Source organism: Pundamilia nyererei, unplaced genomic scaffold (assembly GCF_000239375.1).
Source record: "Pundamilia nyererei isolate P.nyererei 1_Seehausen unplaced genomic scaffold, PunNye1.0 scaffold00123, whole genome shotgun sequence".
In the NCBI taxonomy this organism is placed as follows: domain Eukaryota; kingdom Metazoa; phylum Chordata; class Actinopteri; order Cichliformes; family Cichlidae; genus Pundamilia; species Pundamilia nyererei.
Window position 1 is genome coordinate 930,452 of NW_005187524.1, and position 24,146 is coordinate 954,597.

The 24,146-nt window shown below is 41.1% G+C and overlaps 2 protein-coding genes across 2 annotated transcripts; one reads left to right on the top strand and one right to left on the bottom strand.

Annotated features, from left to right (window-relative positions):
* Window positions 1–273: 273 nt before the first annotated feature.
* On the top strand, window positions 274–2,855 carry LOC102202225 (fibrinogen-like protein 1-like protein). The gene is made up of 2 exons (XM_005742761.1): window positions 274–436; window positions 2,005–2,855. The coding sequence occupies exons 1-2, from the start codon at window positions 292–294 to the stop codon at window positions 2,697–2,699; spliced, it is 840 nt and encodes a 279-aa protein (XP_005742818.1). The 5' UTR covers window positions 274–291; the 3' UTR covers window positions 2,700–2,855.
* chrm5a (cholinergic receptor, muscarinic 5a) lies at window positions 2,847–14,607 on the bottom strand. Its single transcript, XM_005742760.1, has 2 exons — window positions 14,052–14,607; window positions 2,847–5,690 (listed from the first exon to the last, which is right to left on the bottom strand). Exon 2 carries the CDS (start codon window positions 5,612–5,614, stop codon window positions 4,037–4,039), a length of 1,578 nt encoding a protein of 525 aa, XP_005742817.1. The 5' UTR covers window positions 5,615–5,690; window positions 14,052–14,607; the 3' UTR covers window positions 2,847–4,036.
* Window positions 14,608–24,146: the final 9,539 nt, after the last annotated feature.

A 24,146-nucleotide genomic window follows, 5' to 3' on the forward strand; every position in this document is an offset into this window, starting at 1 on the left:
TACAGAGTGGGAGACGGTTCTGGTACAGACAACACATTTCTACACTGTGTTTCAGGACACAGGTGGCTCTACTTAATGTAAGCGCTTTGATTTTATATTTCTTCAGCACAGTTTTGTATTAGGAGGTGGCCGGGGAGAGGGAGGTCTGGGGTTGTCTGCTTAGGCTGCTGCCCCTGAGACCCGGCCTGGATACGCGGAGGAAAATAGATGGATGGATAGAGTTTTGTATTTGTTACATCAGCTCATATCACTAAAAAAATGCTGTTGGTTTGATCACAGAAAAAGTAAAGGATGAAGTATTTGAGATGCCTGTCGCCAGCAGTGGTTTTGCTGCTGCTTAGTGTGACTGGACTTGACATGGAGCATCTCCAAGCTGAAAACCTAAATCTCCTTTCACCAGATGAGCATAAATTGGTCCTGAACCGTGGAATGAGAGGTATTTATTTATGCAGGCTTTCACTTCCTGTTTGACTTTTCTTTCCTGTCTGTTTCAGTTGTGGATTTGGACAAAAGCTGAACATGATTTGGGAGAATTTTCAAAACACTAGTCTGGAAAATCATTTGATTTTTTTTAAACGCTGAATACATTCATATCTGTGATTATCTGTGAAGATTACTCTTGTGGATGTGAGTTTAATTCCAACCTCTAGATCCAAATCGCTTATTGACTCACTGATGATAAGCATTAGGTCCTCTGAGGTTATTTGTGCATTGTTAAAAGGCAATCTATTAGAAAACTTTTAGAAAAGCAATGTTTTATTGTGCTTACCTGGGAAACATTGAGAAATTATTTTGTACAGAAACATATTTTTTGAATGTGATCAGACAGACGGTCCTTTCACATTCAGAAATGTTGGACAGAATTGTTACCCTGTCCATGTAAAGCAGATCAGCAGACTTTATTCCAAGAGTGTGATTTGTAAGTAAAGGCCTCTCTCACATTGGTTAATATTAATGTTCTTAAGAAAATTATCAGGAGAACAGTGAACAAGAGCAGTGTGCATTGCAAGTGCTGCAAGCAGAAAGCCACAGCTCTCTCAAAACAACATTTCTGCCTGTCTACAGCTTTCTGTTCACGTAAGGTTGTTGGTAATATTAGAAAGATTATCTTTGAAGAAAAGAAACATGACATCATAAAAATGTTTTCCAAGGCACAATTGAAGGAGTATGATGGTTTGGACATGTTGTAGTCCATCTGGGCCATGTGTAAATTTATTTAAAGCTATTTATTGCTGCACAACAGCTGCACAATAAACCAGATTCCAAAAGTAGAAGATCTGATATTTTGTCCCTCAAATAAATAAAATGATCATTTTCATAAAGTACTGGATTTTTTATAGACTTTTAGCACTTGTGTTTAAATCTAATCATGCCTTGGGTGGAAAGTAATACAAGGTAAGCAAATTTTCAGACATCACTACAATTCCTGACCTGCATTGTTTGTACCAGACCGCAACTATTCACTGAACACCTGAGGGGTCCTTAAATTAGACATAACCAAATTGTGCATGGATTGGGTTTAAAGAAGTTGTTTGGCAATTTGAAAAACAGTTGGGGGGCGGTTCTGTTTCTCTAAGCTAGACGCTAATGTTAGCAAGCTAGTTAGCTTGGTGTAAAAACTGGGAAAAGCAAACAAAGCTTCCGCGTCTCCTTTTGAAGACTTCAAAACGAATGTGCAGCTGAAAAGCTCACCTACTAGCAGCTTGTAATTTGTTGAAGTTATTTAAATTTCACATTTCAATCACGATAATATTACAGAATTTAGAAAGCTACTCCACTGAGTCGAGGATCAGTACATAAACTTTGTGAAATAACTGTCATTTTCACACGTTAAACCTTTTTGTACTAAATGAAGACAAAACAAATATGTGGTAATTATCAAAAAAGCTAGTAATGGAGTAATAGACTCGATGTGTGATGTATATGATAAACCTGCCTAATTCTTAGCTATAAAGTAATTCTGATTGCCCTGATTGATATGACTGATGTTTAATTGCTCAACAGTGCTGCCCAGAGACTGCTATGAAATGCTGATGGCCTCTTCAGGCCGGGCCAGAGATGGAGTGTACCTGATCCAACCAGGGGACTCCCCCATTGTGGCCTACTGTGCCATGCAGGAGGGAGGCTGGACCGTGGTGCAGCACATTACTGTGAATAGCAGTGTGAATTTTGATTGCACTTGGGCTGAATATAAGAAAGGCTTTGGTTTTATCACTGGAGATCATTGGCTTGGGAATGACTACCTTCATCAGCTTACCCGTGGGCCTGCACGCTATAAACTAGGAATAAAACTTGTGGACCAAGATGCCGTCACAAAGATGGGAGAGTATGATCCATTCCTGGTGGAGGATGAAGCATCAGCTTATAGACTGAGACTGGGGTTGTTTGAGGGAACGACCGTAGACGCTCTGACGCTGGATACAGAGAACTATCTCCATGACAACCAGAAATTCACCACTAAAGACAGAGACAATGATAACTACTTCCAGAACTGTGCCAAACTGGAGTTTCAAGGGGTGCCGGGAGGAGGCTGGTGGTACGACGCCTGCGCCGGCGCCAATCTGAATCGCAGAAATGTCATCTACTGGCAAAAAGACTGCAACAAGGAGCGGCTGTGCAAGTATGCATGGATGATGGTGAGACCTTCTGACACAGTGAAACTGATTCAGAGTGGAGACTGCAAGAAGGATGAGCTATAAGGACGTCATTCCCAGGATTTGTGCCAGATTTGAGTTTTTGTCATTAAACACAACAATGGGTGATATCAGGGATTTTCTTGTAGTGACTACTGGACCTTCTATTGACCATATTTTATTCAAAAATGCATGGACATGATCACAAAATACTGAAAAGAAACAAAAACGCATCACAAACTTGAAATACAGTAAAAAGTCGCAGTACAGATTTAGCTCTAGCTTTGTTTCCATCACACACCAAGTCAGTATACTTGAAGCAAAGCATGTTTTTTAGTTGTGTTTTTTTCTTTCTGAAAATTGCAAGTGCAGACTCCTGGTTTATCACAGTTACCAAGAAGTGTTTCATGGCATTATAGCTTATGACAGATAAAAAAAAAAAATAGCCTGTGCAAGGCATCTTCCATTCAGTGGGTACACAAAGGAGCAGCGCACCAACATATTTTCCACAGTACATTACAAGTTTGCCAGAAATACAGTGATATTGATTTAGCCACAGTAAAACATACTGTAGTTCAATGCTTAATGAAAACAAAAATATCCTGAGAATAAAATGTAATAAAGAGAATTCATAAACAGTGTGAGCTGTTAAATCCTCCACAAAACTTCCAATGTAAACACTGATATTATTAACAAGTTAGTTATTCCCAATCGGTAAACTCAAGTGATCCATTAATGCCTTTTACGCATGATTCCTATAACCGTATTTTGCACTGGGATTTCGCACGACATGAAAATCATAGCAAGTGATGACAAAACAATAAAGCTGACTCTCTACACATTTATTCATTGGACAAATTACAGTGGCACACATTAAAAGGCTTTCATGAACATCAAGTAAGTGTCTTGACTTAACGAGCAAGAGTCCGACATCACGATGAAGCATATTAGCCCTTTTAAATAAAAACAACGACAGCCATTTGGAAATACACCTCATCAGTACAAGCACAATACTTTAAGAATTAAAGAGCTCTGTGTGTCTTGTGACATTTTGGGTATGAGTGCATCAGCTTGACTTTTTTAGACTGGAGCAACTTCACGATGGTCTCCATATATCAAAGTGTGCTGCTGTGTAAATCAATGGCGTAAATGTGCTTCAACTTGGAGAAAAATACTGGTTTGCTTTGTATATTTTTGACCCTACATACAGTGTACAAAATATATAATATTCTTCCAGCAGCAATTACCATACACTATAGCAAACCTACTGATTAATGAGCAGCACTATAAGATGTACTAGGCTCTGGATATCTTTTGATATCACCTAATACGTATGCACAAGTTCATAAAGCCAAAGTTATTGGTGCAAACATGTGATTTACAGCCACTGTCTCACAACTTCTTCATGTCATTTTAGAGCTGACCACAGGGTTTTGTCCATACCAGTATAGTTTCTCTTCAATCCTTTTCTTTTTCCACTGGCAGAGTAACAGCATGCGGAAGGTCTTTTGGAAGGTCTTGTTGCAAAGGGCGTAGCACATGGGATTGACGGTGCTGTTGACGTAGCACAGCCAGTAGCCCAGGTGCCAGAGGGAGACGGGGATGCATTGAGAGCAGAAGGTAGAAATCAGCACCATGATGTTATAAGGAGTCCATGTTAAGATGAAGGCCAGCAGGATGGCGCTGAGAGTTTGAGCTGCCTTTCTTTCCTTGATCAGCACCATCCTTTTTCTCTTGGTGATCTGGCTCTTCAGCGTTGTGTCTATGGGCTTGGACATGGTGGAGGTGGACGGAACGCTCATGGACTCGGCCGAGGAGAATGTTGGCGACGTGATTTTCGTGTCTCCGTTTCTGCTTTGGTGCTCCGTGTGACTTTCCTTGGTCACTGGTTTAAACTTGTAGGACACACACTTGCTGCTCTTCTGGGAGTTGCTTTTGGGTGGCGTCTGAAAGAAACTCTCTTCATCGTAGCTGCTGAGCTGCTCGCTCTCGCTGCATACGCCACTCTTGGTGGCTTTGCAAGCCTGGTTCCCGAAGGAGGTCTGGAAGCCTCCTGGAGACACTGGCCTGTCCTCGTCCTCAGAGGAGGCGTAGCTGTTAAAGGTGGTCAGCTGACCAGCTTTGGACCACTCATCGCTGGTGGTGGCCGCTGATTTGACCGCGTTGCTCCTGGTTGAGGAGGACCACGAGGCCTGGTTCCTGTCTTGTGATGCTGAACTTAGTTTACAGCTAAAACAAGATCTGATGATGGTTTTCTGAGGCTGAGCCACCCCAGACTCTGTAGAACAGTTAATCCCTTGAAGCTCTGCAAGATCTTTGGTCCTCTTTTCTGTCTCCTTGTAGATTCTGCAGTAGAGGATTGTCATGACAGATACAGGGACGTAAAAGGCTGCAATAGCTGTCCCAAAAGTAATTACAGGCTCAGAGAAAAACTGGATTTGGCATTGCCTCTCGGGTACAGTCCTCTTTCCAACAAAGTACTGCCAGCAGAGAATAGGCGGGGCCCACAGAACAAGTGACACTAGCCACGCTAAACCTATCATGATCCCAGCTCGTTTAGGAGTCCGTTTGGCCCTGTAAGTTAGAGGCCTGGTGATGGAGAAATATCTGTCAAAACTGATCACCAGCAGGTTCATGACTGAGGCATTGCTAGCTACGTAGTCCAATGCCAACCACAAGTCACAGGCGAGGTTTCCCAAGGCCCAGTAACCCATCAGTATGTAAGAGGTGTATAGATTCATGGAGAAAACACCTATGATGAGATCTGCAGCTGCCAGACTCAGCAGGTAGTAATTGTTCACTGTCTTCAGCTGGCTGTTGACTTTAAAGGAGACCATTACTAGAACATTCCCCACAATGGTAATGAGGCTGACTATAGCCGAGACAGTTGCAATGGTGATCACCTCCCAGAGACTGTGGGTGACCAGGTGGATATCCATCGTGCTGGTATTTACTGTGGAGTTCATGTTTTCTCCTTCCATGGCCTTCTCCTGGTTATTGGCATCCAAGTATCGCAGGAGTTTTTATTACCAGGTTTGTCATTTCCACTAAGCCCTCCTGAAAAAAAGAAGAAAAGAAGCATTACTCTGTATGTCTGCCACTAGATGGCAGCAGTTGAGTGTACATGAACTAGTCAAACCTGGACTTAAATTCATGTTGGGGTGTTAATACTGAGGCTGATATGTTTGTGTCTGTGACAAAATGCAAAAAAGGACAAATGATTTTATCTTGTGTTAAAACTGAAATTCTGAAACAGACAAGTGATGATGGGGATTGTAGTTTTGTAGTTTTAGAGTGAATATTTTAGTAATCATCCTTCTCTGACAGATATTCACTGCATTTTGAGATTCTTGTTGAGAAACGAATTGTTCGCTCACATACAAATATGTTCTATTTGTAATAACAAGTTTCTTTTACATGTGTAAATAAAACAGTATTTTAAATATCCCTACTCGAAGCGCCTAATATATTTGCATAAGTAAATAAGTACATTTATTTATAAAGCAATATCAATTTATATCCAACAGAATGGAGCAGACCTATCAAGTGATGATCTATTATTTTTGTGTACTTACTATGTTACACATTTGCTGCTTGTGATTGGCCCGAGCCTACAAACAATTGTCAGATGCTTGGAAAGGTTGTTGGCGCTACTAGTCACATGCATTGTGTGTAGTCGACATGATTGTCAATTTAACATGTTTTTGGAGGGAGCGTTAATCTGCTGGAAGATGTTTAATTTATACATATATTATATATCATTTCACAGATCCAGTATAAGTAGTAATTGCCTGCATACACTTGAGACTTGCTGTCAGCTTATTTGCATGTATCAGTCTGTTGTCATTTTTAGGATGGACCGCATTTAATTAACAAGTAGGCAAACCTGATGTTTGATCATTAGCTTGGTTTCTCCTGCTAAGGCATTTTCTTGGATGTAGGGGGGGAAAGTAGCATATGAACGCAGGGACAGTAAGTGACCACTACAGCTATTAATTCACAACTGATCACAGTGAAAAATCGCACATGCACATGGAAGCTCACAACATACAGGGTTCCTCCCTCTCAGGTTAGACCAGGTGAAAATGTTCTTCTGTGCTGGAAACTACAGTTAACAGCGAGTGTGAGGCTATCCACCCAAAGCCCGTAGGAAATGGCTATGGCTTGATGCCTCGTCTATCATGGAGTACAAACACATCTGTGCCGTCTTCCGCTGACTTTGATCAGTTTGAAATCTACTGAAGCAAGATTAAATCCTGTGAAACTGAATATATTTGCATATACAACTGATAAGGATTCATACCCATTCATGTAGACTATTTGTTTATATATAAATGCTACTTGGCTGTGAGGCACTAGTTTTTCTCTTGTTTCCACGAGTTAATAGGCTGTCGTTCCCTCTATCTTTCTAGAGCGGTCAGTCTTCCCTCAGGAAATGCTGCAGCCAACTGGGCACCACGGCACTGGTATTTTCATCCCTGCCACTTGGTCTGCTTAAAATTAGGAAATCGCCATGTTACAGCCCAGCATCTGTGTCCTGTGTACGACCTTCCAAACTCTAAAACTTTATGTTCAAATTCACACTTATTCTGTTCGACTGAAAATAATACAGCTACGGCATATGGTGAATCTACCATCGGGGAGGTGCAGATGCTCTGAGACTCTCAGTGCAGAGCAACAATGAACTCAGTGCAGATAACCTCCATGTGGGTAGCAGCAAATGCAGCCTCAGGCTGTCAGCCAGAGTACTGGCACACATGTAGGTACAGACAGCTTTACATATTACCCTCTCAGCCAGCCTGTTCCAAAACACAGGCACAGCTAGGACAGCAGTCAGTGTTGTGGAACTGGGTTTCAGACACGTATACAAGCATTTATGTTTTAGCTGACTAAGCCTGGACTAAAAGACTACTTTCATTTACTAAGTAAATAACCAAATGTAGATATCTAACAGTATCCCAAAAAATTGTTTAAATCTTTGAATCTAAAGTCGTTGAACCCCAGTTTACTTAAAATGACTTTGTCAGAGTTATTTTGAGATTATTTTGTGATCCTTCTAAAAAAAACATTTTTTTAAACATTCCATGTTTCAGCCTAATCTGGAAAATGCTGCTGGAGCCTGAGCTCGGGTAAAAGGAAACTTTCTCTTAACGTCACGCTCAGGTGGATAACTCCTCCAGAAAGAGATGTATCGCTGTCCGCAATGTAATTCTCTGGATATAATCACAACCTCACTTGAGAAATAACGTTCTTATTCACAGGCATTTCTTGGACAGTGCCAGGTAAGCAGGAGTGCCAGTGGTAGCCTGAGGCCCGCACAAATAACATTACAGTGACGGTGCGACAGTTGGAGTCCTCCGGCAGGACTTCAAATGTCCCTCATCTTGTTATAGAATAGCATTTCATATCACATTACTCGAATCCCTGCATCATTACCCTGCTTTGAATAAACTATTTACAAATTTCAAATATGGGCGGCATGCTGTGGTTGGCGCTGTCGCCTCAGAGCAAGAGGGTTCAAACCCACCGGCCAGCTGGGGCCCTTGTGTGTGGAGACTACATGCTCTCCCTGAGCTTGAGTGGGTTCTCTTCTAGTACTCTGGTTTCCTCCCGAAGTCCAAAGACATTACCCACTCCCATAACAAGCCTCAAGCTGAGAGAGTTTTTGCCATCACCATCTTAGTGTTTTTAATCTTGATGTGATGAGTGACCAGTGACTCCTGTGAAACTGAGGATTAACGACTTCAGTCCACAAATCTTAATAATTCACATTTCTGACTCTTGTAATCAAAATCAACCTAAAGTTCTAGTGATTTCAACCTATGACTAGTAATTTAATCCATAAAGTCAACATGAAATTATTTATTGAGATTATAGAGCAAGGTGCCTCCTGGACTTCAATATAACCAGAAGTCTTTGGAAACCAGAGTGTCCCCTGTGGGCCATTTAAAATAATGTAGGTTAATGGAATTTCTTTGTTGGCTTCCTTTTTTAGACCTTTTATAGCATCAATCAACTATCAGTAGCCAATATACTAAGACTGGAGACACTAACATGCTAAAATAAGACACTGAATTGACTTTGCAGCTAGTGTGATCCCATCAAAAGATGGATCAATTTGTCAATGTTCATTACACAAAAAATGACAACTAATGTCAGCCTCAGTAAACATCTTCCAGATAACATCATGTTAGTGTCAATGTAGCACGACAAAAGTAACATGTTGAATAGCATCACTGTCATTTGGAGTCCATATTCACTCCCTGTTGGTTTCTTTTTATGGTCTGCTAAACACAAAGTAATTCTGCTGCTTAAACTTCCAACACGTTCACAAGCTAGGTATTAACTAAGCTCCATTCATAGACTGTAAAAACAGCACATATGTTGCCACCTTGATGCCATGCGTCATTTTGTAAAGTCCTGTTAAGTCTTTAAGTGCTTCCAATGTTGGCATCTTGGAGTTTTGAAGCCAGGTGTCAAACAGTCAGAGCTTTCCAATCACAAGGCAGGCCTGACCTAAAGTATACACTGTTTCATCATCTATTTTACTGTAAATGGGAGTGCTTTGGGAAAATCAGTATTACAACTTGTCACGACACAAAAAGCTGGCAACTGAGACCACGAACTAATCAGACTTCTATATTCAGTCATGGTATCGGGCACCGACCCTTAATTCTAAGGGTTCACATATCAGGATATGATAAAAAATTATCTGGTTCTGAGCTGGTCTTAAAATTAGGCAAATATAACCTCAGATAAACAACAACATATGACATATTATACCATGTAATTATTTATTCAACAAAGACTAAAACGAAAAATGAAAAACGAACTATATCCCATGATTAAATAGCTTGTTGAATCACTTTTAGCCACAATAACTTGGAGTTTTTGTGTTCTGTGTGACTGTAACAGTCTCTCACATCATTGTGGAGGAATTTTGGCCATCTGTTCTATACAGTGATGCTTCATTTCATTGAGGCATTTTTTTATGCACAGTTCTCTGAAGGTCCTTGCTTAACTTTAGACTGTCTGGACTTTGACCATTGCAATATCTTGATTCTTTTGTTTTTCAGCCATTCTATTGGAGATTTGCTGGTTGTAGGTGGTCTCTCCTGACTCATTTTTGGCACGCTTTGGATGGCCTCTCACTTGTCTCTAAAATACTTTGGTATACACAGGTGTTCATAGTTAACTGCAAGGTACCCAGGTCCAGTCCCTGCAAAACAACACCAAATCATCACCCCTCAAACCCTCCACCACTCGGACACTATGAGCTGATATGCTGTGTTTCATGTTCACCAAATGTGGCACTTTGCATTATGGCCAAACATCTCCACTGTTGGGGTCTTTGAGCCACATCACTTTGGGGTGGCAGTTATTCAGGAGGCAGAGCAGGTCCCCCAGAAATCAGACGTTTGGTCGTTCACTCCCTGACTGCTCCAGTCTGTAGGCAAAATATCCTTGAGCAAAATATTAACCCTAAGTTAGATGCATCCATAAGAGTGTGAATGTTAGAAAACACTTAAGCATAGAAAAAGGTGCCAGAAGTCTTAGTTTGTTCAGAAACAACTTTGCAAGTCATGCTAACTCATGCTGACATGTTCTTTTTAGAGAAAAGAGGCTTTCTTTTGGCAAACCTTGTAAACAAGCCGTACTTCTTCAGACTTTTTCTAGTTGTACTGTCAGGAACTTTAACATTTAACATGCTAACTGAAGCCTGTAGGGTGTGAGATGTAGCCTTTGGGAGGTTTTTTGCAATTTCTCTGAGCATTGCACAGTCTGACCTTGGCGTGTGCTGTGACGTCCACTCGTGGAAAGTTGGCAACTGTCTTGATTGTTTTTCACTTGTGAATAATCTTTCTCTCTGTAGAATGACAGACTTCCAGTTGGTTCTAAATGACCTTATATTTATATCCAGACTGATGTTGTTGCTGACGTCTTTCCTTCTTGCAAATTCTGTTAACACATCTGACCAGCAAACTGCCGAAATCTCTTCTTTTATAGAGGTGCTCACAATTTCTGATGATCAGTTAATCGAGTGTATTTAATAAGCAGTACCTGGCTGCTACTTACCCTCTTAACTCCTATGGAAACAGTAAGGCTGTACTGAGTTTTTCATAAGGTCTCTGTGCATTTTAGCTAAATTTCCTCTAAAAGGGTTAATCTAAGGTTGTATTTACCCAATTTTCATCTGCCAAGGGCCAGATGATTTTTATTATGTCCTGATCCGTGAAACCTTATGAGAGAAAGAGGGCGCACTTTCACCATGACTAACTGGAAGTCGTTTTGGGTACTTTTAGCTTCTTGCAGAAGAATGCGGGTTTAAGACGCTTCTCTCATGGCTTACTTTTTAATCCTGCAAACAATATCCAATCTATGGTCACATCTTCTATTTTGTTTCCCATTTCTTCCTGAAACAGCCGTGTGTTTTTGCCACAAATGATGGTAAGTGAGAGTATAAATGTTACATTTACTAGTGGACACCCTAACGGTTGGTTGAAGCTATAAAGCTGAGCAGCGCTGCCCATAGCTAATAAATCTTTATTAATCACTATGAGAGGCACACACTCTTTCCACATAGTCATCTGATACATTTTTTTATTACAATGGTCATAGGCTATTTAATGTGGCCTGGAAAATATTACCCTCCCTAAACATAACAGCTTTGGCAGCCTTGCGTGAACATGTTTGCTGGCGTAGCCCAGATAAGTCAGGTACACTCTCAAAACGCACAGGCGTGGACTATTTCTTAGCTGTCTTTGGTTTTTCTGTTAGTTTTTCCAATTTTGTGATGCAAGCAATCTGATTACCCTTTTTCAGAAAAGAATGAATTAATGATGATAGGTGCACAGAGATATTTCTGACTCACTGATGACTGATGTGTTCTAGGCTTACAGGCACACACACAAAGAATAGACTTGTTCTGCTGCTTGACCTCAAGTGGTAGAACAAGTCAAGCCCGCTAATAGCTTCTAAATCGAAGCAGGAAGCATTTTAATGGTACACTCAGAACTCAGACTGTGGAGTAAACATGGCCTCTGCCTCACTATAAATAGTGAATATCGTCTGTTGTGTCCTGTTTTTGGAGCTTTTTATGGATGAAGCTTGTTATCAAATGTGACGTACACTGGGGAGTAGGCAAGCTTTGTGACCCCGTGACACAGGGGAGGTTTGAAAAATGTTTGATTTGAACTTACAAAAAGCTTTTAAATTATGGTTTTAAACAAGAGGAGAAAAGAGGGCATCAGCTCCAAACAGTGGTGCAAAGAAATCGTGTTGCTCTTGCCAAGGAAACTGAGTCTCCCTTATTAATTATACATACTAAGGCTATCAGACCATTCTCTCAAATATTGTGTTGGTATGCATAAGTAATGGTCATTGATCCAGTGATTAACAGTGTGAGTCCACACAGGTAGCACAAATCTGGTCGAAGGCTGGCTTCCTGCAGGTCCTCTGGCACCTCGCCATCAGGGCTCCTGTGCAGCAGCCTCATACACTGCCCCCACCGAGCCTCCTAGTCACAGGTAACCTTTCTTTACATTGTCCTTTGGTGGAAACACAAATGCACAGCACAGCGAAAAGCACAAACTCAAATAGCACGTGTGTGGCATTAGTAAAAGGGAAAGGACATGAGAGTGATCATCAGAAGGAAGAGAAAGCAACACAGAGACAAGTCAAGGGAAAGCAAACAGAGGCAACCATACTGTAGGGCATGCATCTGCATGATGGGCGATGTGCAAATCAGCCCAGAGCTGATGGCTTGCAGTCAGCTCACTGGACTATTGCTAAGAGCTCTCGATTCTGGAAGAGGAGGGTGGCTCTACGATATTGCTTGAATCACGTTTGTGCCACTGACGGGGAAAGAACAAATAAAAATATTCACATTAAGAACTGCTGCCAAGCACAGATATTTAAGCATTAGCGGTAAAAGGATGATTGTGTAGGATAAAATCAGCTAAAGGAAAAGATCAAAATACGAGTTTTGCTGCTTAACAGTTTTGTTTTTCAAACCAGCACAAGTTAAATTACAGCTTTCCTCCCGTGAGAAATGAGGACCACGATCGTAAGGCGAATATTGTGATGTGCATAGATTTGGCAGCTACTGGAGGGAATAAAACAATAACAGTGAGTACTGTTTTATGAGTGACTACAACATTTCATTAAGACCCCATCATTTGGATAATGATCTGGCTCATTTGAATTCTTGTGTGAAGAGTTTGCTAAATATCGTTTGTGCCTCTGGGTTTTCTGATGTTTGTTCCCAACTCGCCCCATTTCCTCTGCGCTGATATTACTTTTGTCTGCACAACAAAAGATATTGGAAGAACCAAGCAGCTGAGGGAGGAACACATGTGAGACTGCACACCATTACATGGATGATGGCAGGTTTCTTTATGGTACATCTGAGCATGAAAACTCCCAAGTTGAAAACGTGAAATGTTTCACCATAAAATCCTAATTTTACTAATACAAGAGTGGACGTTTCTGGTGGTAAAACAGACTACTCGTCCATAACATTGCCATTACTGTTCCATGGTAACTGCTTCCAGGATTTTTCTCAAGAGCACGAGCACCTCTCAACGTTTGTTGTAACACCTCACAAGGTCTGTGGGGACAGGAAGCACTCGTTAAAATCACGCTTCGCTGCTTAATCCTTCTCTGTTTTGTCATTTCCAGTTAATCAGAGAGGGGAAGGGAAGAAAAGAGCTTTAGCTTTTGAAGGAAAAGATCGATTGGCTTTGTGGAAGTGAATCAAAATGCCTTTTTTTCTTTCTTTGCTTGTTTAATTCAACTAAAGAAGATGAATTAAACATTTTAGAAGTGTGCAGAAGAAAATCAAATATATGCGCTATTATCAGATGTTTTAAGACGAGGCTAAAGACGGTGATTGGAGGGCTGGAGAGGAGATGGTGTGGGGTAGAAATATGATTGTGCAATAAAACAGCACAACTACAGACAGATTAAGCGTCTACATAAAAATGTGTGTAGGTTATCAAAGCATTCAGGAATCTAAAATTAAAACTCCAAAGCAATTAAGGAGAAAATAATTAAGATATGTGAAGAGTCAAGGCTTTATTGACTTAGCAATAATTAGGAGCAGCAACTTTTATAAAACAACTGACATATGGCTAATAGATGCACATATAGTGTAGTGTATGGTGCTTTTCTGGACAGCATGTCTGCCTGAAGAATAAATGTACACATCTTTTTGGGAGCTCTGCTGCATTCATTAAGGTAAAAGGCTACATTAAAAAAACATGCCGAGACCTCTCAGACATGCACTTGTGCACACATGATGCTATTTCCTCTTGAATCCAGGTCATGCCTTTGTGCATTAATCAGAAAGGGCATGATTCTCAGGAGACTGTGAAACAAACCACTGATGTAAAGGGGGGAAAAAAGAGGAATACTCACAGTTGACTTTCATCAGATCTCACAGTCTTCTGTTTAAGGGAAGACCGTGTCTCCTGGTGAGAGCAAAGTTCATTTTTAATCCCTTTGTTTTGCTTGGGAAGCCTTTCTCCTCAAGTATGGTGCTGAGGAACAGGCTCACAACACAGTTGGAGAGAGGATTGTGGTGGATGAGAAATCCTGCTGACTTGACCCTTGCGTGCCGGAGGGGTCTTGGGGAAAAGTGTGAACGCAGAGGCTCAGGAGAAAGCTGACGGAGAGTGGGAGGAGGAGGGTGGGTACCGGAAGATTTCAGTCATCCCTGCTCAAGAGGCGCAGCGTACAGCATCACATTATTCTCAGCTGTCCAAAGCGGTCTGGTCTGTCCAGATGAGACAAGTATCCTTAAAGTTGCAAGGGATCCTTCCTCTGGCATTAATAAATTAAATAAGAATCTAAGCCAGAGCCAAAGAATAAAAGCAGGAGAGAAGTTTCCCTGCTTGTCTGAGCTGAGTGGAAACGGTGCTGCCTCTCAGTCAAGTTGAAGCAGAATGTCACTGAGAGCCAGTCTGATGCCTGAGCCAAGTCACTGCCATTGCCACACTGCTGCTGCTGCTGCTGCTGTTGGAACTACACAGACACAGATGTAGCTGACGCTAGCAAACTGGGAGGAGAAATTCCCATAGGGCTGGATGGTTCATCACGTTTCGGGACAGTGAGCATGCAGCTTAGCCCACAAAGTGTGAGAAGAAGAAAAGAAAAGGGGGGGAGGAGGTTGCCGGGTGGATTGAAGGGGTCCGTTTTGGAAGGTGTGGGTGTGGGAGGGAGAGCACGAGAGGGAGTGCGTGTGTGGAGGTGGCGGCGAGGGTGGTGTTTAGTCAGACCAATTGAACCAAACGTTGTTACTGTGTGGCTACATGTGTCACACGAACCATTAATTACCTCCAATGGCATGTCCTTTGTCTGTGTTTTACAGAAGTGCAATAAGAGACAGTGACCCTGGTTATCGCTGCTCTCTCACTGTTTGAACAGCACTGAGGCTGAAGCAGTGTGGCTATCAGCAAACTCATCTGCAGAACATAAAACACCACTGCTGCCTTTGTGCTCACTTGGGAGAGTACTGCCATGGCTGGGCCAGATAAGCAGACTACTAAAGTGACAGATGTTTTTTTGGGGGGGTTTTCACCAGCACCCTTGTGTGTGAGATTGTGTCTATGCGTGTGTGGCTATTAGGGAATTATTTGCTTGGGATTAGCAAACTGTGGTGGATGGGTGTACAGTCGAGATGCTTTAATCCGGATAAAGGGTGCCTATCAGTCCCATGAGCTCCAATCAGATCACCAGAGAGATACACCAATAAAATCAAGTTGCTGCCAATGTGTTACTTTGAACAGTAGAAAATAGCACATTTTTTCCTTATCTAGTTCATCTGTAATCTGCATATTGATTAGCTTGCAGGAGAAAATTGACTCACCTTGCGAGTCAGCACCCTGCTTGGAAACATGCAGATGAGGACAAAATTATTATTAGAAATGTAAAGTTTCTGTCAAAAATTTCCTTTACTTTTTTTAATATCTATCGATCTATCGATCTATAGATCGATAGATCGATAGATAGATAGATCGATAGATCGATAGATCGATAGATAGATAGATAGATAGATAGATAGATAGATAGATAGAAACTTCAGCAATGGTTCCAGTCATTACTTGAGCTGGGACTCCACTTCTGCAGAAGCATTTTAAAGACAAGTTGAACAAAGAGTGACTGAAAGCACATCCTTTGGTCATGAGATGAAACTAGAGCTGTTTCCCACAGTGAGACATGGCGGTGGGTGTATCATGCTGTGGGATGCTTCAGTGAGTTTGGTACAGGGAATCTCGTAAAGCTGGAAGGGAAAAGAATTAGTGAAGATGTTAAAAGAAGAACTTCAAGCAGTCAGCAGCAAAACTGGGCGTTGTTCATCGTTTTGTCTTTCAACACAACTATGACCTAAAACATACGTCGCTGAGGATGAAGAATAAGCTTCAGGAAACCAAAGTGAACACTGGTCTTATTGACGGTAGCGAAGCAAATCTGTGGGGTGACCGAGGAGGAACAGCCTGAGATTGCTCAGGAGACATTTATTGAAACTACAATAAATGACTGCAAGCTGTTGTCCAGCTAAAAGGAGAAAAAACTGACTTTTTGCATTTTGACCCTGTGAAATTTTTGTTTCTGTTTGCAGACTACTGTAACATAATGTCAGTATTCAAAATAAAAACTGTGTTAAAAAATTCCTTGCTTTGTTTAACAGGACTTGGGAAATGCTTTTTTTTTTTTAAATGAAATTTTCACGGCTAATAATCCATGGCTGCTGGAAGACTACACGTTTGGAGCGAGAGTCGCAAGTTCCATTCCCACCCTGTGTCCAGTAAGGGTCCTGGCTAGACCCCCACCATGCTAAAACCAAGCCCTGAAATGGCGTGGATACGTCTGCAGCCTGTCCACAGTTTGGACACAAGCATTTCACTACATGTTGTACTCTGCATGACTGTGTGTGTGGCAAATAAAGATTGTACTTGTTGTTGAATTCTGTCATAATCTGTACATGTAGCTGATTCATACATGATCGATTAAAAAAAGAAAAGAAGGAAAATGATTTCACTTTCACGCGCTGTTTTTTTTCTCCTTCTTCTTCTTTTTTTTCTTCTTTAACATTTCAAGCTTCTTAAATCTTATTAACTGTAACAAAATAGTTGGCACAGCAGGCACGTAACAGAAAGCTCGGGAACAAGCAGTCTGAATACATCGGCTCATACTGATTTATTTACAAACTGGAATAATACACGTAATACAAACTGAGTGAATCTTTGATTTTCACCATGTCTGTATATCAGCTAATAGAAAGTCCCTCACAGGAAACAAAATCCATAATCAGGAATATGGAAGTAATAAATAAAGCAAAGGCGAAAACTGAAAATTAATTACCCAGCTATGAAATGATTAGACTTCTGTGTTGCAGAGAATAGGGCCGCTCTTCCCCCTGTGGAGCAAAACAGGCTGGCGAGTGGATAATATACAGATGACACTCACTCCTGCACTTCATATTGACATTTATTATAATGCAGCTCTCACACTGAGATGATTTTACTCCCGGATCAGAGCTAGATGCGAGTGGCGTGACTGATGTGCTTTGTGAAAATCCCACCACGTCCCTTCTAAAAAAGCACGGCATACACCCACCCCACCCACCGCTACACCTTCCGCCCTGCTTGACAGTCTAATCTAATGTGATTTCCAGGCAGCAGGCCAAAGGACAGACACCTTGCTCATCATTACCACAGAATCGCTGACCTGCACAAAGTTTACAGTGCAGCCATCATTTTTACGTGACAAATCCACACACTGACATGCACACAGAAAAGTGCAAATTTGCATACATGTGCATCATTGCCTTACCGGTGGTTAGAAATGTCTAACTTTTGAATTATATCCACTTTAAAATGTGACCTTTTGCCTTTAAAGCTAAAATATGATGACTTTCCAGCGCACCTCAGCGAGCTGCAGTGGATATCTTTTTGATTTGGACTCGCCTCAACCCTCTCAGCAAAATCACATTCCTTCCTATTGATATCTCATGAAAGCAGATGTCAGGAAAGCAGGGAAACCTCGCTAGCATCCAGGCATCATCCTCACCGTTCGTCTGCATCCTAAAGGCACAACCGTTTTTCCACAGGTCATGGTCTGGTCCCTGCCTGCCTGCGAGAGAGACAAGATGGGGGAGGACATCAACGCAGCGAGAGATGGATTGCATCTGTCCACAGTCCACGGGGGCTTGCTTATCTCCTGACCCAATTGTGCACCCATATGCTGGCAAAAAAGATCAGCCTCTACTTTGTGCAGCTCTAATATCTCTTCCGTCTCTTTTTCTATCTCTCTGTCTATCCTGTGTTTTAGGAGTTAAGGACTGATCCATTACTGCCCTCATCCCCTCTTTTTTTATTATTATTATTTTTTAGCCAAATCACATTAGCTTCTATCAATATAAACAAAAAAGACGCAGCGATTAATAGCTCACTTTGGAGACCTCTTTAATCTAGCTGATCTCTGACATGCGTGGCCCTCCACTCTGGCTGAAAGAATCGACTCCTCTGATGTCCCGGCTTAGATGTGCAACAAATGTTTATATGCTTGTCAGGCCTTTCTTTTCTCCCTACATCCCCAAGCAACAACTCCTTTTTGACAAAATGATTTGCCAATAACTTGCACTGTTTGAGCGGATTTACAGGTCGCCCTGCTGCGGCACTCTCCTTTATCCCCTAGTAAAAAAGCGAAAAGAGAAGAAAAAGGCTGTCCTTTTTGGTGCTCTTAAGATGATAAGATACACAGAGCTTTGAATTTTCCAAGCGAATGACTGCACACATACAACGTTTAAAGACATATTAGAAATTTTCCACCATTTCATCAGAGCTCTGGATCATTTCATGTTAAAACTAGGCTCTAAATGAAGTGTCTGTCAAGGGCTTGGCTTTCCTCAATCAGCCGGAGCTGGGTGGCACATGAGCTCTCCCTCATTCCAATGCAACTTTAATGTTGCCTTGACAGAGGAGATTAGGTGGTAGGCAGCTCTGATTGAGCTCTTCTTGCAGACCTGTGGTTTCTACTCCTTTAAGGACATCCAACACCGACTCTTCAGACACTCCTGCGTCAACAACAATGACCTTGTCTGGATGAGACCGGGTCCAACCTGAGCAGGTGTGAGTGTTTGTCATGCAAAGAGAAAGCCAACCGGATAAAGGTTTATCCCGCAGCCCCACAAAGTACAGGATAATTATATTATAATTATATTAATTAAGAAGCCAAATATATACCGCACACTTTCGCTTCGAAGCAGCATTAATTGAGGCTCACTGGAATGCTCATAACACACAGATAGCATTTGCATTTTTATGTTTATGTTACATGTAAACAACTTATTTTTTTGTTTATTTATTTTGCAAAAGCATGCATGACTAATAGCAGTAGTTAATGGCTTTTTACTGTCAAGCGACAGTGCACTACCATTAGAATATAGCATTTCAAATGTGAGGCTGTCTGTAACACCATACAAGTGAGCAGTCAAACAGAGCCGTCCTGTCAAACTTTCTCCACTAAAATTACAGTTACTCGCATTTTTTTCATAGCACCAAAGCACAACTTTAGACTCAGATGTTACGACATTGTTATCACTGAACACTAGCACAATATGTGTAAGTTTAGCGTGCTTCTTAAACCTTTTCTCACACATCTCCTGCACACGTGAACGCTTGTAGAAATTATCCTAAGAGTCAGAATGTGCAAATTTCCAAGGCGTCTCCCTTGCGCCCATGTGTTGGTGTGCAGGTAAGTGCACGTACTACACGATGTGAATCTCCTGTTTCACCACAACCCAAAAGTATTCTGTTGGACTGAGATCTGGTGACTCATTGATGTGTTCAAGAAAGCAGTTTGAAATGATCTGAGCTTTGTGACATGATGGGTACACTGCGGTCATGCGGACATGGTCAGCCACAATGCTCAGTGTTTAAATGATACGCAGCTGGTACAAAAGGGGCAAAAACTGTACAGAGAAAATATCCTCAGCACCACCAGCCTGAAATGTTGATACGAGGAGGGACGGATACAAGTTTTCATGTTGTTTACACCAAATTCTGACCCTACCGTCCGAATGCTGCAGAAGAAATTGAAACTCATCGCCTTTCTTCACCACTGTGATGCTCGTTTTACTTGTGCAGTATCTGAATCCCGTCTTCATGCCTTTATGCACTGAGATGCTGCCATGTGAATGGCTGAACACATGCATGCTTTGCGGTGCGTGTATATAGATAGTGGCTTTATTGAATTCTTTCCTACGTCTGTCTGTCACTATATGCAACTAAAGCATGAAGGTGGAGCTTACCAAACTTTGTACCTGCGACACAAATTGATATCTTGTTTATTTGAGCCATAGAAAAATAATAATAACATATTATATAGTTATAAACATTACACTTTGTGTTGTCATATGATGATGGATTATTTCTTGATAAGGCACAATGACTCCCTGTAGCTTTGTTGCCTTACTAATTATTAATTAGTGATGTGAGTTTTTGTGACAGTGAAGCATTTTTCATGTTGGCTGTAAAATGTATTTCTTATTGCACAGTACTGTCCATCACCAGAATAAATATGCTAAACTTTGCACTTGGCATTTGTTTCGAAATAGCTGAAATGAACTTCAAAGTGTAAACAGTACGTGGATGACTGCACAGAATGTATTCGTATGGCGTAAAATATCTGGATTTGAACTAAAGTTAGGAGCGAATGTGCCTGACAAACACACAGCCCTACAAAATGAAAAGGAGAATAACAAGTAAGCACAGCTGGATTCGACTTTTTCCCCCCTTTTCACACCGCTGGCTCACTGACTCGACATTGTCCTTGTTTGTGCAGGTGTGTGAATTATGTATGTGCTCATGTGCATACTGAAGCAGATGCTGCTGGGCACATACTGTGTACAAGATGTCCAGACTCGCTATCAGTCACGGTCCGTTTAAATTATGGGCCAAAAATGGGTGTCAAGGCTTCAAATATGCTAGGTCGATGTCACAGAGACTCGTCTGAGAAGAAAAAGTTAAACACCTTTTCAACACAGTTAGCCTCGGTCTAACCCCAAAGTAAAAAACAAGAGAACGTGAAAAAAAAAGAATGAAAAACGATAAATATCAGATGTGTTTTGCTCTGCCTCTGCTTGCCTCCCTTGGCGCTGCCCTGCTCTCATGTGGGGTTGGCCTTGCAGGGCTGTCTGTGTCTTTTTAATTACTGTAATTCAGGGCCGCCCGCTGAATGCCTCCATCTGCCTCTATCCGAGGTAAGAGATGTAAAAATCCCGAAAAAGGGAAAGCACATCATAACAGCAGCAAAATAGAACCATCACGCCAGTAACTATCCTCTATGGATGAGGAGATATCCAGAACAAAGCACTACTGCAATAAATCTTCTTTCTTAAGCTGATACTTGGAGTCTTTTTATTCTTCAGGGAGTCTTTATACTCACAGTTCATCAGTACTATCACCCCTGGTGAGATGAGTTCTTGCATTCAGCCACAGAGCATCCTTCTAATGTGCTTTCCATGCAACGTTAACCATAACAGAAGCCCTGAATTCTTATGCAGTGTCCTGAGGTATAGTATAGTTCAGGGAAACACGCCTTGTTGGACGATTACACTATGTGTGAATGTGGAAACTCAGAAGCCAGAGGTTCTGATGAGAAATGAAGGCTTTCTACTGCAAGGGAAAGTTTGCATGCGAGCTTTTCACTCTGCTTGGTCACTGATGGAAAAAGAATTACATAGAGGTTAAAAACAGAGTAGATATTTACTGTAACATAAGAAATCTATATCTGTTCAATAATGGTCACTATCTTCTTGAACTGATCTTACATTTTCTCACATTCGTAGAAACTAGTCTGTGTGGCTGTCTCGCACCTTCTAAATTTTATCTCTTATCTAATTTCAAGTATCTCTTCGTTTTGTGGTTTATGTGACTTGGCCATCGCAACAACTCAATTTCCCTTGGGTTTAATAAAATCCTCTATCTGTCTGTATCTACTAAAGAAGTCATTTGACATTTCAGAAAAATATTCTTATTTGCTTTCTTGACAGGAGGGACTTAAAATGTGTTGTAGCTATAGCCATCAGTTCATTTAGCTTAACTTAACATAAAGCTCTGAAAGTAGGAGGGAACCTGTTAAAACTCAGTCGAGCAAGTCGTCTGTCACTCTCATATCAGTCTGTGATTGAATGGGGTCAATTTGGCAATTACATGTAATCTGTTTCTGATAATAAGGAATAACTATGATAAGCTGTTGAAAACCACATATCTGTTTCTGTCTACACAGATAGAAATTCACACAGAAAATCTATTTAAGAAAAACGCTGCAAAAAACACTTCCCTTGTGTTTTTTCCTATTTCCGTTGTCGTGTTTCCTATTTACATTGTGTTTTGTGCGCTTTTGCAGTGTTTTTCTTATTGCTGGTGTTTTCTTAAGTTGCAGTCCATTTGGCCTCTCAGGGCCACCGTACATTTAACTATTTGCACTAAGTCTTCCTGTTCTGTAAGAATATAATATAGGAGTCACTGAGAGAGAGGCAGTCTGATAAATTAGACAGCAATTATTTGCAGACCTCCAAAATCTCGGAGAATGAACGCAGTCAGCCTGTCAGACTGCAACTGTTTGTAGACACGGTTGCTTTCTGTCTTGAATGTACAACAGTCATAAGCTCTGGGGAACTATTTAGTCCACAGCTTGAAAAAAAAACACCAATCCAATACAATCACCATAACTCACCAAGTTTTTTGTTGTTGTTGTAGATGTAAGGACTGAGGTTGCTGCACTAATTTAACCTCCTAGGACCTGTCGTCCACATATGTGGACCTCACATTTTGGGTTATTTAGACTAAAATACTCAATTTTGCTCTACAAGGGCCTGATATCCACTTACGAGGACATTATACTACCACTGTTCTTTCAAAATTTTAAACGAATATCCTCATATGTGGCTCTCATTTTTCTTAGAAACAAAATAAGGCTAAAAAAAACCTGGTAATTCTTTTTTGTTACATTCATCAGGTCCCAATGTGACCAAATATCAAAGAGAAATTAAAAATGCATGCCGTGGAAGAGTTCAGGTCTTAGGAAGTCATGTGACTGAGCCATAAGCTTGATCTGATTGAGGAGGTAGCTCTGTTGAGTTAAGTTTGTTCAGTGCTGGATGATTGTTTGGTTGAGCCGATTAACATTATCTGAGGGTGGTGTTGCATGAGATGAGCTCTCTTGTTCAGAGTACTTTAATTTATTTAATACAATACTGATATTTGGTATCCATGGCGATACAATATCGCAACACAAAATATTGTGATATAAAATAATCCTGTATCGATATTTTCCTCGTATTGTTGAGATAATTGATGCTATACAAATATACACACAGTACTTGCCAGCAGGATCCTTCACACCATGAGGGGCTATACTGGTGTCCTGCCGCCTTTCTTATGACCGTCTTTAATTATTTATGACAAGGACAAATGAAGAGGAAGTGAAGCGTGATGTGAAATTTGTTCTCTCTGTTTTTTATCTACACAGGGTTTTATGTAAACTATAGACCTCTATTACTTCTTTTTTTTTTTAACCACAGCAGATATAGAGGATATTCAAGGATGCTGGTGTTCACATTTTGGACAGAGAAGCCAGATGATTTGGAAGAGGAGTAAAAGAAGCATCTATGTCCACTGTGAACGACCATCTTTGAACTGCCTGCCATCTATAATCCAGTTTTGAGATCCCTTCCCAGACGCCTTAACACCCACTCACATCCTGGGCCATTTGACCTCAGGAAATCACATGATAGGGTGTGGCTAGGTTTACGATGGGTTCAATTGACTGATTGTGACCCCCACCCGTTTTCACATCTTGGCTTCTGTGATTAGTTATAGGATCAATAGAGGGACTCTCCACCACTTGCTCTTAGAACTAAAGAAGCTTCTCGGCTGAGAGGTGAAACGTCTTCAAGGAAACTTAAAGACGCTTTTCTTTCTAAGCTCCCTAGACTATGATGACCTGGATGAACCTTCACAGATAGCAGATATAAACCCTTTTTCTTAGACGTAGTCTGTATGTAAAAGATGGAAATTATTTGCAGGTCTGAAAAGTGAAGCCACCGCAATGGTGCCTCAAAACTGCACTCTCTCTAGTGGCCAACAACGGGTCCCACCTCATGGTGAAACAACAAAGTCTGAATGTATGGAAATCTATGGTGATAACCCTATGTTTCACTTGATCTATGACCTCAGTCATCACTTTCCATGCATTCAGTCTGCCGATGCAAAGATGCAGGAACATCTCTGCTCACATCCAGATTGCATCTTCTAACCTAATTGCAAACACAAGATTCGAGATTCAAGCTTGTTCAAACCAATTTTGTGCCACTGCAATATCAGCGTGCTTGCTACAAAGCCAAGCTGCGTTCAAAACAAACAAAAATGGCCTGCCAGCATCTTTTGATTAAAATATATAAATTATTGCTTCAAAGATGGAACATATCCAAGCTCTGAAGGAAGA